Consider the following 16,484-nt stretch of genomic DNA (forward strand, 5'->3'; position numbering starts at 1 on the left):
GATGGATGGAAGGAGGGATGGATGGGTGGAAGGAGGGATGGATGGAAGGAGGGATGGATGGGTGGAAGGAGGGATGGATGGATGGAAGGAGGGATGGATGGATGGAAGGAGGGATGGATGGGTGGAAGGAGGGATGGATGGAAGGAGGGATGGATGGATGGAAGGAGGGATGGATGGGTGGAAGGAGGGATGGATGGGTGGAAGGAGGGATGGAAGGAGGGATGGAAGGAGGGATGGATGGGTGGAAGGAGGGATGGATGGGTGGAAGGAGGGATGGATGGATGGATGGATGGATGGATGGAAGGAGGGATGGATGGATGGATGGAAGGAGGGATGGATGGGTGGAAGGAGGGATGGATGGATGGATGGAAGGAGGGATGGATGGGTGGAAGGAGGGATGGATGGGTGGAAGGAGGGATGGATGGATGGAAGGAGGGATGGATGGGTGGAAGGAGGGATGGATGGATGGAAGGAGGGATGGATGGGTGGAAGGAGGGATGGATGGGTGGAAGGAGGGATGGATGGATGGAAGGAGGGATGGATGGAAGGAGGGATGGATGGATGGAAGGAGGGATGGATGGATGGGTGGAAGGAGGGATGGATGGATGGGTGGAAGGAGGGATGGATGGGTGGAAGGAGGGATGGATGGATGGGTGGAAGGAGGGATGGATGGGTGGAAGGAGGGATGGATGGGTGGAAGGAGGGATGGATGCATGGCGGTACACCACCAGAAGTGAGGTGAGTTTAGCAATCAGACAGATCACCGGTGTCCCCTCTGTGTATCCATGTTGTATCATTGTTAAGGCCCGTACACACGTACCGATCGTCGGCATACAAATGTCGGTGGACGAAGGATCTGCCGATTGTACGCGTGTTAGTATGGTGCCTCCGACAGATGTCTGCGCACAATCCGCGGACAAAAGTCTTTCTTGCAAACATGAAAATATTTGTATGCCGACACCAGAACGGACGATTGTTCGCCTGTCAGTACACAATTCGGCCGACAGACCGCAGATTTGCAAGACTGGGCATGCTCAGAAAATAGAAAACACAGGGAAAGTTAACCATTACATGACATCACTTCTGCAGTCGGCGGACAAAATTCTTGTGCTGTCCTTGTGCTGTCTTTGCACTTTTCAGCAGACACCGACATCCCGGGGAGAAAAGAGGAACATTTGTATGCCGACCATCGGTACGTGTGTACGGGGCTTTACTTTCTCTTAGCTGAGCATGTGACTGCAGTCATCAGATCATTGTGTGATTGGCTCTCCAGTAACAGCTGATATTACCATAGCAATGATGATAACAGGAAATGATCTGAGGCTCTCCCCTCCTCCTCCTTATCTCTCGTGCCTACTATAGACACATTTGTAATATTTCATCAGAAGCTGCGGGCTGTCCTCCCATTCCTCCTCCTGCATTCCTCCGGTCTATGCAATCCCTGAGGTTACATCAGCAGTATTTGTGGATGTCCCTGCAGAGTCCCCCCAATCCCTGCACAATGAAGACCCCCCTGATCCTCCTGATATCCCTGACCGCCCTCTACACAGCTACAGGTGAGAGGGGGCACTGCCTGTTCTGCTGGGACAATTCTCTCTGTGTTAGGAAGCAATCATTTTTATTTTAGGGAACAATTATCTGTATATTGGGGGGTTTCTGTGTTGAGGGACAATGATGGCTATATTACAGAACAATGTCAGCCTTGTGGGAAGTTATTGGCTGACGAAAGAGCCAGAAATAAAAATATTTATGTTTACATTTCTCTGCTGGGGGGGGAAAGGGATGGAGATATTTGCAGCTGACTGTTGTGTTTAGTAAATACAGGGAAATGCAGTGTTACAATGTATCAGATTGTCGCACAACTTTAGGAAGTCAGAGAATGTTTGCAGATTTGTAGCTCAGCTGTGCTGCTGTAGAAATTAAAATCTTATCCAAGCATGCTTAGACTGGTCATGCTGGGCCTTGTAGTTCTTCAGCAGCAGAGCCAGTGTATATTGCATAGTGTGACTTTGCATCACGTGGTTTTTTAAATGCCTTAGCAGCCAGGTCATAAGATTAAAGGGTGTGTGCGGCTTTGTCATTGGAATTCCCCCACATTCCATGGCCACATCTCAGCATGCTTTCCTGTTTATGTTTATATTTTTATACAATAAGATACTAATATTTCATACAATGTAATCAGACAAGTATGATCCGGGTGGATTTGAAGTGACACTTTGTACATAAAGTATCATAGAGCTCCCTGTGCCTCAATAGTGTCCATCCTTCTGCACAATGTATATTGCACAATACTGGGAGTTTCCACCTTTATGGTCACATGAGCCTCCCTCCCTTCCTTCCTTCCTTCCTTCCTTCCTCCCTTCCTTCCTCCCTCCCTTCCTTCCTTCCTTCCTTCCTTCCTTCCTTCCTTCCTTCCTCCTCAATCCTCCACCCTCCACCCTCCACCTTACATTCTTACATATTACATCAGTTAATGCAGCCGAGCGCAGTCAGCTCTTCTCCTGCACCCCAATAACTCCAACACTGACCAGTACCAGGATGAGCCCCCCCATTATCCTCTTCACATTGGTGCTGACAGCTAGTTGGACCATAGGTAAGAATTTAAATGTAAAATCCCATTAACTGCAATCTATATATTGTGTGAGTGCATGGGCTGCCATAGAGGAACTGCAAGTCCCAGCATTATATATATCTCTTTCCATTATTGTTTACTTTATTTTAGTATAATTTTTGGGTGGAGGTTCACCAATCCCTCTCCAGGGTGTAAACTTGGGGCAATTGGCTTTGCATTGGCGCAGTGTGCAGGGGTCGGTTATTTTTGTTTTTGTTTTTAGGAATCTGACCCACTTATGTCGGCTTTCTGTTTCTCTATTGAGTCAGAGAGATGGGTGTGGGAAAGTGTAGTCATTTCACTATGTAATTAGTCAGCTGTTATGGCGTCATTGCAGGTCATGGACCGTCTATGCAGAGTCTGGACCCTATACGTAGAGTAGTGGGGCCTCTGCTGTATAAGTTGGGGACATAGTGAAATGGGGTCCCTGGTACTTTCAGGAGAGACTTTCAAATACAGTAAAGAGGAAAAAAGGGAATGGGGAGAAATACAATTATTGAAATGTTCAAATGCATTATTGATTCTGAATAGGGTTTGGCAGGGCAGTATTTCCAGAAGATCAAGAACACGGGGACATGACCTTGCACTAGCAGGAGGAAAGTTCAAAACTAATCTTAGAAAGTATTATTTTACAGAAAGAGTAGTTGATGCTCGGAATAGACTTCCAGCAGAGGTAGTGAGTCAGTCAGGTTTTGGTTGTGGATAGTGAGGAGGGCTCTATGGAGACTGGGGGTTCTGTAACATGCGGGGGTCCTAGTTAACAGAGGATGGTATAGCACAAAGGAGTTGTAAATAGTATAGAATAGGGGTCTCCAAACTTTCTAAAGAAAGAACCTGTCCTTCAGACTTTAGGGGGGGGGGGGGGCAAGCAGACTGTGCCCAGTGCGAGCAAACCATGCCAGATCTTTGATATTAGGGCGAGAAATAGTTGGTGTCAATGGGAGGAGTAGTACCCCATAGTTGGTGTCAGTGGGAGGAGTAACGCCCCATTGTTGGTGTCAGTGGAAGGTGTAGTTCCCCATGGTTGGTGTCAGTGGGAGGAGTAGTGTCCCCATGGTTGGTGTCAGTGGGAGGAGTAGTGTCCCCATGGTTGGTGTCAGTGAGAGGAGTAAGTAGTGTCCCCATGGTTGGTGTCAGTGAGAGGAGTAGTGCCCTATGGTTGGTGTCAGTGGGAGGAGTAGTGCCCTATGGTTGGTGTCAGTGGCAGGAGTAGTGTCCCCATCAGAGGCGGCTCTAGGCTTTGTGAGGCCTAAGGCAAAACTTGGACATGAGGCCCCACTCACGCCCATAAAGGGAAAAATAATTCAAGCGACAAAAATTAACTGTATAAATTGCACATATTAAGAGCCTTAACCGTTGTACTATGAATTCACAGTTTCTAGAATTTTCTCTAACCAATTCTTCTTTAATCAAAGATCATTAAACATCGGGTATGTGTGTGTGTGTGTGTGTGTGTGTGTGTGTGTATATATATATATATAATATATATATATATATACATACATGCAGACATATACTGTATATATATGTCTGCTCTTACATCACAGTCCCCAGCATTTCCATATAGGTCATGATTCCCTGAGTCCCTCCTAACATCAGAGTTCAGTGTCCCCCTCCCCCCTCACATAAGAGTTCTCCTTTAAATCAGGGAACTCTGAAGACTCTGATGTAAGAGGAGTTCTGGGAACCCTGATTTAGGGGGAATTTTGGGGACTCTGGTGTAAAAGGGAACTCTGTGGTCACCAAAGCTCCCCCTTGTATCAGAGTTTCCAGAGTCCCCCTTACACTTTCCTTCCTCAGTCCGCCACAGTCTAGGGCACGACAAGTCCCACTGCAGAAGGCTGCCATAAATTCACTAATAAAGGGCACTGTAAATTCCAGTATAGTGCACTGCCATTCCTCCCTGAGGAATGGAAGCCTGCTATGCTTGGACTTGTACTGCTCTCTGTAGGGGACTGAGGAACTACTGTCTGCTATGCTAAGACTTGTAGTGCCCTCTGTGGGGACTAAGGCATGGCAGCCTGCTATTCTGGAACTTGTAGTGCCCTCTTTGAGGAACTGAGGATTCCTCAGTCCTCCACATTCTAGGGCAATATCAGTCCCAGCATAGTGGGCTGTCATTCCTCAGTCCCTCACAGCTGGGGGGAAAAACAACACAGAGTTAAACATCTAAAGGACCACTCCAGCCAAAACTACCAATAATGTACAGAGTCCATATGCTATATAATGTCACAGCCCTGCTACCCCTCACCTTCCACCTCGGGTGCTGTCATTGTGTAGGGCAAAGGGCTCCAGCTCCACCATGTTTGGCTCTGATGTCAGATATGCAGGACTGGCTCCTTCTCCTCCAGCCACACAGGGTTCCTCTCCTTCTCCTCCTCCAGCCACCCAGGGTCTCTCTCCTTCTCCTCCAGCCACCCAGGGTCCCTCTCCTTCTCCTCCCCCAGCCACCCAGGGTCCCTCTCCTTCTCCTCCCCCAGCCACCCAGGGGCCCTCTCCTTCTCCCTCAGCCACCCAGAGGCCCTCTCCTTCTCCCCCAGCCACCCAGGGGCCCTCTCCTTCTCCCCCAGCCACCCAGGGGCCCTCTCCTTCTCCCCCAGCCACCCAGGGGCCCTCTCCTTCTCCCCCAGCCACCCAGGGGCCTTCTCCCCCAGCCACCCAGGGGCCTTCTCCCCCAGCCACCCAGGGGCCTTCTCCCCCAGCCACCCAGGGGCCTTCTCCCCCAGCCACCCAGGGGCCCTCTCCCTCAGCCACCCAGGGGCCCTCTCCCTCAGCCACCCAGGGGCCCTCTCCCTCAGCCACCCAGGGGCCCTCTCCCTCAGCCACCCAGGGGCCCTCTCCCTCAGCCACCCATGGGCCCATTCCTTCTCCCTCAACCACCCAGGGGCCCTTTCCTACTCCCCCAGCCACCCAGGGGCCCTTTCCTACTCCCCCAGCCACCCAGGGGCCCTCACCTTTTCCCCCAGCCACCAGGGGGCCCTCTCCTTCTCCCCCAGCCACCCAGGGGCCCTCTCCCCCAGCCACCCAGGGGCTCTATCCTTCTCCCTCAACCACCCTGGGGCCCTTTCCTACTCCCCCAGCCACCCAGGGGCCCTCTCCTTCTCCCCCAGCCACCCAGGGGCCCTCACCTTCTCCCTCAGCCACCCAGGGGCCATCTCCTTTTCCCCCAGCCACCAGGGGGCCCTCTCCCCCAGCCACCCAGGGGCCCTCTCCCCCAGCCACCCAGGGGCCTTCTCCCCCAGCCACCCAGGGGCTCTATCCTTCTCCCCCAGCCACCCAGGGGCCCTCTCCTTCTCCCTCAGCCACCAAGGGGCCCTCTCCTTCTCCCTCAGCCACCCAGGGACTATCTCCTTCTCCCCCAGACATCCGGGGGCCACCTCCTTTTCCCCTAGCCACCCAGGGACCCTCTCCTCTCCAATCCCCAGGCAGAGAAAGCGGGGTAAGTGTCAGCGGACAACAGACACCTGGCAGCTGCAATGAAGGACTGCTGCAACTTTTATATCCGAGGATTTAAAGCAATCTTTTACTTAGGAGATTTCCCTGACTGCGCCCTTCTAAATGTTGTCGCTCCACCACTGGCCGCGAGGCCCCTGTAGGTGCGAGGCCTTAGGCGACAGCCTAATTTGCCTAATTAGAGAGCCGCCTATGGTCCCCATGGTTGGTGTCAGTGGCAGGAGTAGTGCCCCTTTGTTGGTGTCAGTGGGAGGAGTAGTGTCCCCATTGTTGGTGTCAGTGGGAGGAGTAGTGCCCCATTGTTGGTGTCAGTGGGAGGAGTAGTGCCCCATTGTTGGTGTCAGTGGGAGGAGTAGTGCCCCATTGTTGGTGTCAATGGGAGGAGTAGTGCCCCATTGTTGGTGTCAATGGGAGGAGTAGTGCCCCATTGTTGGTGTCAATGGGAGGAGTAGTGCCCCATTGTTGGTGTCAATGGGAGGAGTAGTGCCCCATTGTTGGTGTCAATGGAAGGAATAGTGCCCCATTGTTGGTGTCAATGGGAGGAGTAGTGCCCCATTGTTGGTGTCAATGGGAGGAGTAGTGCCCCATTGTTGGTGTCAATGGGAGGAGTAGTGCCCCATTGTTGGTGTCAGTGGGAGGAGTAGTGCCCCATTGTTGGTGTCAGTGGGAGGAATAATGTCTCGAGGGTCAGATAAAGGCAAGCAAATGGCCGCCGTTTGGGGTCCATGGTATAAAGGGATGTATGGAGGCTGGGAAAGTTTGAGTATATGAAAGTATGAAGGGGTCCTATATAATAGGGAATAGTTTTTGGAGCACAGAAAGGTTGAAGATATTTCTTAGGGGTCTATGGACCTATGAGGGGGGGAACGTTTGATGCAGTATACTGGATGTAGGGTTTCTGGATAACAGATGTTTTTTTGGCCGGTCATAGACAGAGCGGTTTTCTTTCTTACAACCACCGTTGGAAGGAAAGAAAATCACTTGATTCCCCCATCAACACTGTCTCCCACTGAGCCATTTTGTTCTCCCAGTTGGGGGACGTGAGAAGCCTTCTCCACCAGGAGAACACTACGATTATTGCTAGTGGCTATAATAGCCATTAGCAATAATTGCATGGAAAATCTGACAGGCTGGTTGTACCCAAGTTGATCGATGAACTTGGGTACATTCAAACTGCCCATGCAAACACATGAGTCAAATGTCTGCCGGTTCCTGCTGAACCAGCTGAGATTCGTCTATGGCTGGCTTTAGAGTACAGAAGGGTTGTAGATAGTATGAAAGTCTGTATGAAGTCCGTATAAAAGGCTGTATGAAGTCCGTATTGAAGTGGGGGATGTTCTGTAGAACAAAGGGATCCTAGTTAATAGAGTTTCTCAGAGCACAGAAGGGTTGTAGGTAGTGAGGAGGCTGTATAGAGCCTGGGAGGGGGGTCAGTAGAATGCAGGGGTTCTAGATAATAGAGAATGGTCAAATCCCCCAGTCATTAGGGCAGTGCTGTGGGTTAGAGGCCCGCTAAAACATGACCTAAATAAAATCTGCCCTATCACGGCTAGAGACTAAATAGAATTTTGCCCTGACTAAAATCTGCCCCATCATTTGGCACAACTGTGGGTTAGAGGGCAGCTGCAATGTGGCCTGACTAGAATATGCCCTATTATTATGGCACCGTTGTTGGCTAGAGACCAGCTGGAATACGGCCTGACTAAAATCTGCCCTATCACTGGGGCACCACTGTGGGCTAGAAGCCACCTGGAATGTGGCCTGACTAAAATCTGTCCCATTACTGGTGAACTATTGTGGGCCAGACAGGCCACCTGGAATGAGGCCTGACTAAAATCTGCCCCATCACTGGGGCACCACTGTGAGCCAGAGGCCATTTGGAATGTGGCCTGACTAAAATCCATTACTGGGGCACCACTGTGGGCTAGAAGCCACCTGGAATGTGGCCTGACTAAAATCTGCCCCATCACTGGGGAAACACTGTGGGCTAGAGGTCAGCTGGATCATGGCCTGACTAAAATCTGCCCTATTATTGGGGCACTGCTGCTGTAGGCAAGAAGCACCCGGAAAGTGGCTTTGTAAAATTTGTGTGACCAAGTAGATGGAAAGGGGGGGGGGGGGTTAGTCTCCTATATGTGATGGGTATAAGGCTGGGGGATTCTTGAGAGCCATAAAGGACCGTTTTTCTATAAGACCCAGAGGCCAGGGATTGTATAGAACCCCAAGGAGGATCTGTTGTAGAGTCCTGGCCCCCACATCCTAACCATCTTTCCTCTAGCAACCCAGCAGTTGAAACGCGTTCAGTTTATCACAAGATCAAATGTTGATTGGTAGGCAGTGCAAGCGTCCCGACTCTTGGTGAAAAATATGCACAAGTAATATAGAAACAGGTTTTGGACCCATCTTGGCTTTAGCAATGAAAGTCCTGGTTAGTTTGTGTCCAGATGTTCCTTTTGTGTGAGGCCTTCTTGGGTGCCATTTAGTCCCCTTTAAAAAAAATTTTGCCACTTACCTTCATAGCTCCACCAATGGCACCCAGTTAACCCCAAATAAAGCATTAATAATCCAGAGTACAAGCAAAACATTTCTGTGGTAGCAGTTGGAGCTGGGGTGGTCGTAGTCAAACAGATGTTCCATTATGGTGTGTTATGGGTAAAAGTCTGGTAAGATTTCGAGGGCTACAAAGGAGGCAGATGCCGAAACCCCCCATAAATCCATTAGAATAATTTTCCTACGAGAGTCACAGGCTGAGAACTGTATGGGGCCCCTTGGAGGACCTGTTGTAGAATCTCCAATAGGTGATGCTGCTGGTAATCCATGGGGTAGATTTGGTGGTAATCCATGGGGTAGATTTGGTGGTAATCGATGGGGTAGGTTTGGTGGTAATCGATGGGGTAGGTTTGGTGGTAATCGATGGGGTAGGTTTGGTGGTAATCGATGGGGTAGGTTTGGTGGTAATCGATGGGGTAGGTTTGGTGGTAATCGATGGGGTAGGTTTGGTGGTAATCGATGGGGTAGGTTTGGTGGTAATCGATGGGGTAGGTTTGGTGGTAATCGATGGGGTAGGTTTGGTGGTAATCGATGGGGTAGGTTTGGTGGTAATCCATGGGGCAGGTTTGGTGGTAATCCATGGGGCAGGTTTGGTGGTAGGTTTAGTGGTAATCCATGGGGTAGGTTTGGTGGTAATCCATGGGGTAGGTTTGGTGCTCCGTTGTGAAGAAGAAATTTAGATTTTCTGTAGTTAGGTTACGTCTCTTCGTTTCTCAGAATGTTCAGGGACTTCCCAGTCTCTCTGAACTTTACAGAGTAACACGTCCGTCCTTGTTTGTTCAGGAAGTCGCCAACACCCAACCCAGTATGATCTCATCATATAACTGAGCCGTGTAACCGGATCTTCATTTCAAGAAACCTTGTCTGTCAGGGAGAAAGTTTTTAGCAAAATATGTAAAAAAATAGAGCCTGTATGTAGTCATGCTTCCTCCACAACGCGTTATTATACTTTTTTTTATATTAGAAATTCGTTTTTAAAATGTGAATTATTATTATTTTTTTTATTTTTTTTTTTTTAGTACTCTGGGGTCAGTTAACCAAAATTACATTTCAGTTATAGGCGGAGTCTGGTGTCCAATAATTTTTTTTTTTTAATTATATAAACTGTTATTGATTTTCAAATTATACTTATTACATACTATGTTCTGTAATTCAAAATTCCAATTTCAAACAGAAATGTATTCTGTCTCCTAGGTGTCCAATAAATTTTGATGTAGATGTAAATCCTGCCTGAATTATGTAATTTTGCTAAAGCACTGTGTATAGTAAACAATATTTTACTTGTAGAACCCTCCTGGGTAGGTGCTAGGAACAAGCATGTTGTGGCCCTGTCTGCTTCAGTGCTGTATTTTGGCCTAGGCCAACAAGGCCCAGGCCTAGGGCGGCACTTTGCAGGGGGGCAGCAAAAAAGCCGCCCCCCCTCCACCTGAGACTCTATTGGCCACTGCTTGCTAGAGCCGTCTCTCTCTCTCTCTCTCTCTTTCTCTTTTTTTTCTCTTTTTTTTCTCTTTTTTTTTTCTCTTTTTTTTCTCTTTTTTTTTTCTCTTTTTTTTTTCTCTTTTTTTTTTCTCTTTTTTTTTCTCTTTTTTTTTTCTCTTTTTTTTTTCTCTTTTTTTTTTCTCTTTTTTTTTTCTCTTTTTTTTTTTCTCTTTTTTTTTTCTCTTTTTTTTTTCTCTTTTTTTTTCTCTTTTTTTTTTCTCTTTTTTTTTTCTCTTTTTTTTCTCTTCTTTTTTTTCTCTTCTTTTTTTTTCTCTTTTTTTTCTCTTCTTTTTTTTTTCTCTTTTTTTTTCTCTTTCTCTTTTTCTCTTTTTTTTTCTCTTTCTCTTTTTCTCTCTTTTTTCTCTTTCTCTTTTTCTCTTTTTTTTCTCTTTCTCTTTTTCTCTCTTTTTCTCTCTCTCTCCCCACTGCTTGCTAGAGCTGCCTCTCCTATTCCCCCCTCTCTCTCACCCCCCTCTCGCTCTCTCTCCTCCTCTCTCGCTCTCTCATTCCCCCCCCCCCTTGCGCTATCTCTCTCACTCACACCCCCTCTCTCTCTCATCCCTCTCTCTCTCTCATCCCTCTCTCTCTCTCTCATCCCTCTCTCTCTCTCATCCCCCTCTCTCTCTCATCCCCCTCTCTCTCTCACCCCCTCTCTCTCTCTTCCCCCTCTCTCTCTCATCCCCCTCTCTCTCTCATCCCCCTCTCTCTCCCCTCTCGTGAGATCTCAGGGGTTAATGCTGGGACTTGTAGTCCTTCAATTTTGGAGGGAGCCACATCTGTTAAAAAAGGAGTGGGAGGGGGGGCGCCCAATTTTAGTCTTGCCTAGGGCAGCACAAAAGCAAAATACACCACTGGTCTGCTTATCAGGAGGGCTTGATCAGTTAGCTTATCTGTCACGCACGTGTTTGCAGGTGTAGCCTGTTGAGTCTGGGAAGTCTCCCCACTGTATACAACGAGTGACCTTGTTGGACAGTGGAAGAAACCTGGCAAATAGCACACCAGGGTTTATGACTGTCCCAGTGGGCGGGGATTGCAACAATGCACCCTGGGATTTGGAATAAAGCCTGAGGGGGCACGTGACAGAGTGTCTTTTGGCGGGAGCATTAGTCCCAGGAGGAGGTGATGGCTGTTACTCTTCTCCTGTTGAAGTGAGGAGGGTGGTCCAGGCAGTCGGCCTAGGGACCGGAGGTTGAGCTGGTTTGCAGAGAGGATCCAGAGTGTGCTGACCGAGTGGAGCTGCTGGGCAGAGGTCTTCAGGAAAAACGGTATTGCGAGTACTCGAGATCTGCCCAGGGGTCTGCCTAAGAGAGAGGGGACCACTCCAGAAGGTCAAAGGGATCCAGGAGTCAGTCAAGGGGGTGCCAAGTATAGAGCCCTGAAGATAGGGAAGCAAAGGGGGTGCCAGGGTGGGCCCTGAAGTGTTCAGCAGTACAGTACATGTTAGAAGTCAGCTACTTTAGGAAGGAGTACCTCAGGGAGCTCAAAGGACTTTTAGCAGTCATAGGCAAAGTCAGCATTAACCGACATCCGGCCAGCGCTAACCAGCGCCAAGCAGCAATTTTGTAGAGTCCCTGCCTAATTGTGCATAGTACAGTTATTGGAGTATCCCACTCATCCCTTCTCCCATCCAAGTTCTCAAATAAACCTTAAAAACCAAAGAAACTGCACTGGTCCTTGTCTTGGGTGCTCACACTTGGAGAAGTATGCTTGAAGGTACTGTTGTTGCTAGTGGTAACCCAGGGGGACCCACACTCAGCAGCTCCCTTGGGAGTAGTGCTACATACTGTTGTAAAACAGTAATGAAAAAACGAATTGAAAAGGATTAAGAGAGGTGCATGGAAGTCAGCCAGCCCCCAGTCTTATGTACTCACCCTCCAGTCTGCCACCAACCAAGTAGACCTGTCTCATGATATAAATAAAAACAGGGGTTTAGTTGACACGCATTTGCAAACGCATGTGTAAGCTGCAGGGCCACTACACAGCACCCTGTTTTATCTGCAGTCCTAACACTTTTAAATTTGAGTGTCTCCACTCTGGGAGCACATGGCTGCTAATGGATGGATAGGAGGCAGGTGGGAGGGAGCAGCCCAAACCTCCCCCAACCCACCTCCATCCATGACTGGTCTGGTATCTCAAAACTCTAATAGCAATGTTCTTAAGATGGTACAAACTGAAAACCACCAGCTGAGAAGCATACACCTCCAATCCCTTGGTGGATGCAGTGTAAAACAATGATTGGGACTTTATATGAGGCAATTTGCCTGTATAGCACAGTGCCTCCATCCCTAATTTCATAAAATAGTTGGAACTTTACATGAGACAAACAGGTCATGCTATAATCTCCATCCCTGTATATGAAAAAACTGGGGTCAAAAACAGTAAAACGGTAATGAAAGAAATAGTCCATAAAATATCAACCACAATCACATTAGTAGCGCTAAACCGTATATATCTCCATACGGGTAGTGGTCAAACCACCCTAAACTAGGGCCGGCTTTAGAGTACAGAAGGCTTAGAACAGTTGATGTAAATTTTCTTTAACATTGATGTACAGTTCAACCTTTTCAAAGCAACTTCCCCTGAATAACTTTACTAGGTTTCCCAGACATACCTCAGCAAAGTGGTAGTCCATGATTGGTGTTTCACCTAAAGCTTGGCAGATCTCCTGGCAGTTCCTCTCAGTGCCCCATGATGGTCACAGCATCTTCTTGCGTGGGGATAACAAGCCTCGAACCCGGCTTTCCTCCTTTAGTAATAAGGTGGATAGGCAAGGTCCAAAAAGCTTGGGAACAGAGGTGCAGAGTATTAACCCCTTCCGCAGCCTGGGTCAGCCACTACCTGACTATAGGCAACCTGTTAGCAAGCTTAGTGGCAGGATCACCAGGGATTACTTTAATGAAAGCTACAAATGTAAATGATTGAAAATCTGGGATGTCTAATCCTGCTAATAAAACTTATGCTGGGGCTCTGGCTGGGATGAGGGGGTCACATCAGGCGAGCGGGGGAGAGGGAGATCTGCTGCAGGTCTGCCATCTGCACCCCTGTCTTTCAGGCGGAGGAATGTAGTGCTGCTTAGGTGGGAAGGTGGGGGTGCCCCCCTATCAGGAGGTTGGTTGTGGACAAGATTTTGGTGATGGGTTTCAAGGCGGATGACATCTTTGCTCTGATTAGTCCGGTAGGCTCCTATGAGTATGATCTCTCCTTTGTTCGCCCCCTGTCGCTCGATGTTTTTTGGGAGAAGTATGAGCATGTGTATAGGGGTCTGCCGAAGTGGGAGGAACTCGTCCCAAAACTTGTCTCACGCCAACCTCTGCATACCTGCCAACTGTCCCGTTTTTCCCGGGACAATCCCGGCAAATAGGAGCCTGTCCCGGGTAATTTACACTGTCCCTGTTAATCAGGGACAATGTAAAGCATTTTTTTTTTTATATTTTGTGCCACACAGTGTCGCTCTCACCCCATCTAGGTGTTGTAGTTCTGGCAGCAGGTTGTCTCTCTCTCTGTGCCCGCTCACTCTTCCCGTCTGTCGCAAATTTAACGTGTCACCGGAGGCAGGGTGTCAGCATGGTGTACTTTACAAAATCCGCCAGCAGGGGGAGGCAGAGCACCTTCCGACAAGCTGGAGGCCTCACACTCCATTAATTACTACTATTAATAATGTTTTTTTTATAGATATAATTTTTACACCTGTTAATTGATACATATATATAGTTTTCTAGCTCTAGATAAATGTGTGTACATATCCGTGTATGTGTATGTGTGTGCATATATATATATTGCTCAAAAAAATGAAAACAGACCTCAATCCTCAATGGGAAAAATATCATGCTGGATATCTATACTGGTATGGACTTGGTATGTGTTAGGATCTATACTGGTATGGACTGGGTAATATGTTAGGATCTATACTGGTATGGACTATACTGGTATGGATTCTGTAATGTGTTAGGATGGTATGGACTGGGTAATGTGTTAGGATCTATACTGGTATGGACTGGGTAATGTGTTAGGATCTATACTGGTATGGACTGGGTAATGTGTTAGGATCTATACTGGTATGGACTGGGTAATGTGTCAGGATCTACAGTATACTGGTATGGACTGGGTAATGTGTTAGGATCTATACTGGTATGGACTGGGTAATGTGTTAGGATCTATACTGGTATGGACTGGGTAATGTGTTAGGATCTATACTGGTATGGACTGGGTAATGTGTTAGGATCTATACTGGTATGGACTGGGTAATGTGTTAGGATCTATACTGGTATGGACTGGGTAATGTGTTAGGATCTATACTGGTATGGACTGGGTAATGTGTTAGGATCTATACTGGTATGGACTGGGTAATGTGTTAGGATCTATACTGGTATGGACTGGGTAATGTGTTAGGATCTATACTGGTATGGACTGGGTAATGTGTTAGGATCTACAGTATACTGGTATGGACTGGGTAATGTGTTAGGATCTATACTGGTATGGACTGGGTAATGTGTTAGGATCTATACTGGTATGGACTGGGTAATGTGTCAGGATCTACAGTATACTGGTATGGACTGGGTAATGTGTTAGGATCTATACTGGTATGGACTGGGTAATGTGTTAGGATCTATACTGGTATGGACTGGGTAATGTGTTAGGATCTATACTGGTATGGACTGGGTAATGTGTTAGGATCTACAGTATACTGGTATGGACTGGGTAATGTGTTAGGATCTATACTGGTATGGACTGGGTAATGTGTTAGGATCTATACTGGTATGGACTGGGTAATGTGTTAGGATCTATACTGGTATGGACTGGGTAATATGTCAGGAAGGAAAGGATGTCACATTGTTTTATGTAAATGAAAATTATCCCCCTACAGAGGGCTGAATTCAAAGACAGGTGAATAAAGTTCAAGGTGTAAATAAGTACAATAAAACCTAATTATAGCAGATAGTATAATCATACTTATTTACACCTTGCACTTTATTTATATTTCCATATTACATTTTGTCTATGGTCACACCTGAGCACATTTCACACTTTAGAATTGCAGGGAATTGTGATGAGAATTTTAAACTTTAGGCAGAAGTAGTGCAGCTGAATGGGAGAATTTTTCCAACTCTGCTACTTTGGCCTCAAGTTTTCAATTCCCTTTTCAATTTCCTGTAATTCTCTCTTTATGAAATAGACCCTATAATCTGATAAGTAGGCGGAGATTAATTATGCGGAGTGGGCGGAGCTTCAGGTAAGTGGGTGTGGTAAGTAATTGATAGCTGCGCTGCAAAGTGTCCCTGGAATTTTTTTTCAAATGTTGGCAACTATGCCTCTGGTGAAGAATGTCACCATCCGGGTGAGGAATGAATCCATTCCCTCTGCTGACTTGTCTGTCTGGCTAAGGAGATTTGGGGAGCTTCTGACCCCTCTGAAGAAGATTGTGGATGAGAGGGGCATATGGACAGGTGGGTGGTCAGTGCAGATGAGGTAGCATGTGTGTGGGAATGTGGTCCAGCATCTTCCCTCCTCAGCCTTCATTGGGAATGATAGGATTGTTGTGTTTTACCCTGGCCAGCCCAAGCTCTATAATAAGTGCAGTTCTTGGGGTCATTTTGCCTCCTCAATGTCCAGAGATGAAGTGCTCTCTGTGTCAGGGCCTGGGGAATCTGGCAAAGGATTGCAATAAGATCAAATGCAAGTTGTTTAATAATGCTAGTGTTGCACATATGCTGAAAGTATGGTCAATAATTCCAATGTGCGAAGGGATCGGATCGGGTGAAACCAGAATTTATTTTTATTGAAAACGTTTCTTTAATGATAAGGACATGAGGTATGACTTTTTATTCTGAGGGACACAGCAACTGCTATTCTGTTCCCCCAGGAACAAAAGGTCTAACTTTTAGTTCCTCCCATGCCTTGCTTGCAGTTGAACTTTGTGCTGCCATCTACTGGTGGTTTAATAGAAATGCCATGAAACAGAAATGTGTTTTTTTTTTTTTTATTTTTTTTTTATGGGGTACCTGACATCCCTTACACTAGCATGTGAAGGAATGTTTTAATGATTGGGTTCACATATGTTTTTAAAAGCACTGAAAGTCATTTGGCTGCCCTGGCTGTAGCTGACTGGACTGGTGGCCTGCTATCTTGTCACAGCTTCTGGAGGGTTCAGACTGAATTAGGTTTGGCCCATACCTTAGCTCATCTGTAGTCAGAATTCATTGACCGGTATATGTGACCTGCAGGGGACATCCTTCTGACCTGCATATCGCCTCCTTCAGAGACTTGTATGAAAATGCACAACCTATATGACAGTGGTTCTTAACCTTGTTGGAGGTACTGAACCCCACCAGCTTCATATGCGCATTCACCGAACCCTTCTTAATTGGAAAAATAAAATATGATTTTATGAGTC

At 47.3% G+C, this 16,484-nt stretch overlaps 1 protein-coding gene across 1 annotated transcript in view; it reads left to right on the forward strand.

The window, feature by feature from the left end:
• The first annotated feature begins 1,456 nt into the window (after positions 1-1,456).
• LOC309552783 (uncharacterized protein) overlaps positions 1,457-16,484 on the forward strand; it is a 41,228-nt gene continuing 26,200 nt past the window's right edge. Inside the window, exon 1 of the mRNA XM_082253697.1 lies at positions 1,457-1,556. Coding sequence (XP_082109823.1) covers positions 1,469-1,556 — 88 coding nt within the window. The 5' untranslated portion in view covers positions 1,457-1,468. The remainder of the gene's footprint in view (positions 1,557-16,484) is intronic.

Source organism: Pelophylax lessonae (genome assembly GCF_965119305.1).
Source record: "Pelophylax lessonae genome assembly, chromosome: 1".
Taxonomy (NCBI): Eukaryota; Metazoa; Chordata; class Amphibia; order Anura; family Ranidae; genus Pelophylax; species Pelophylax lessonae.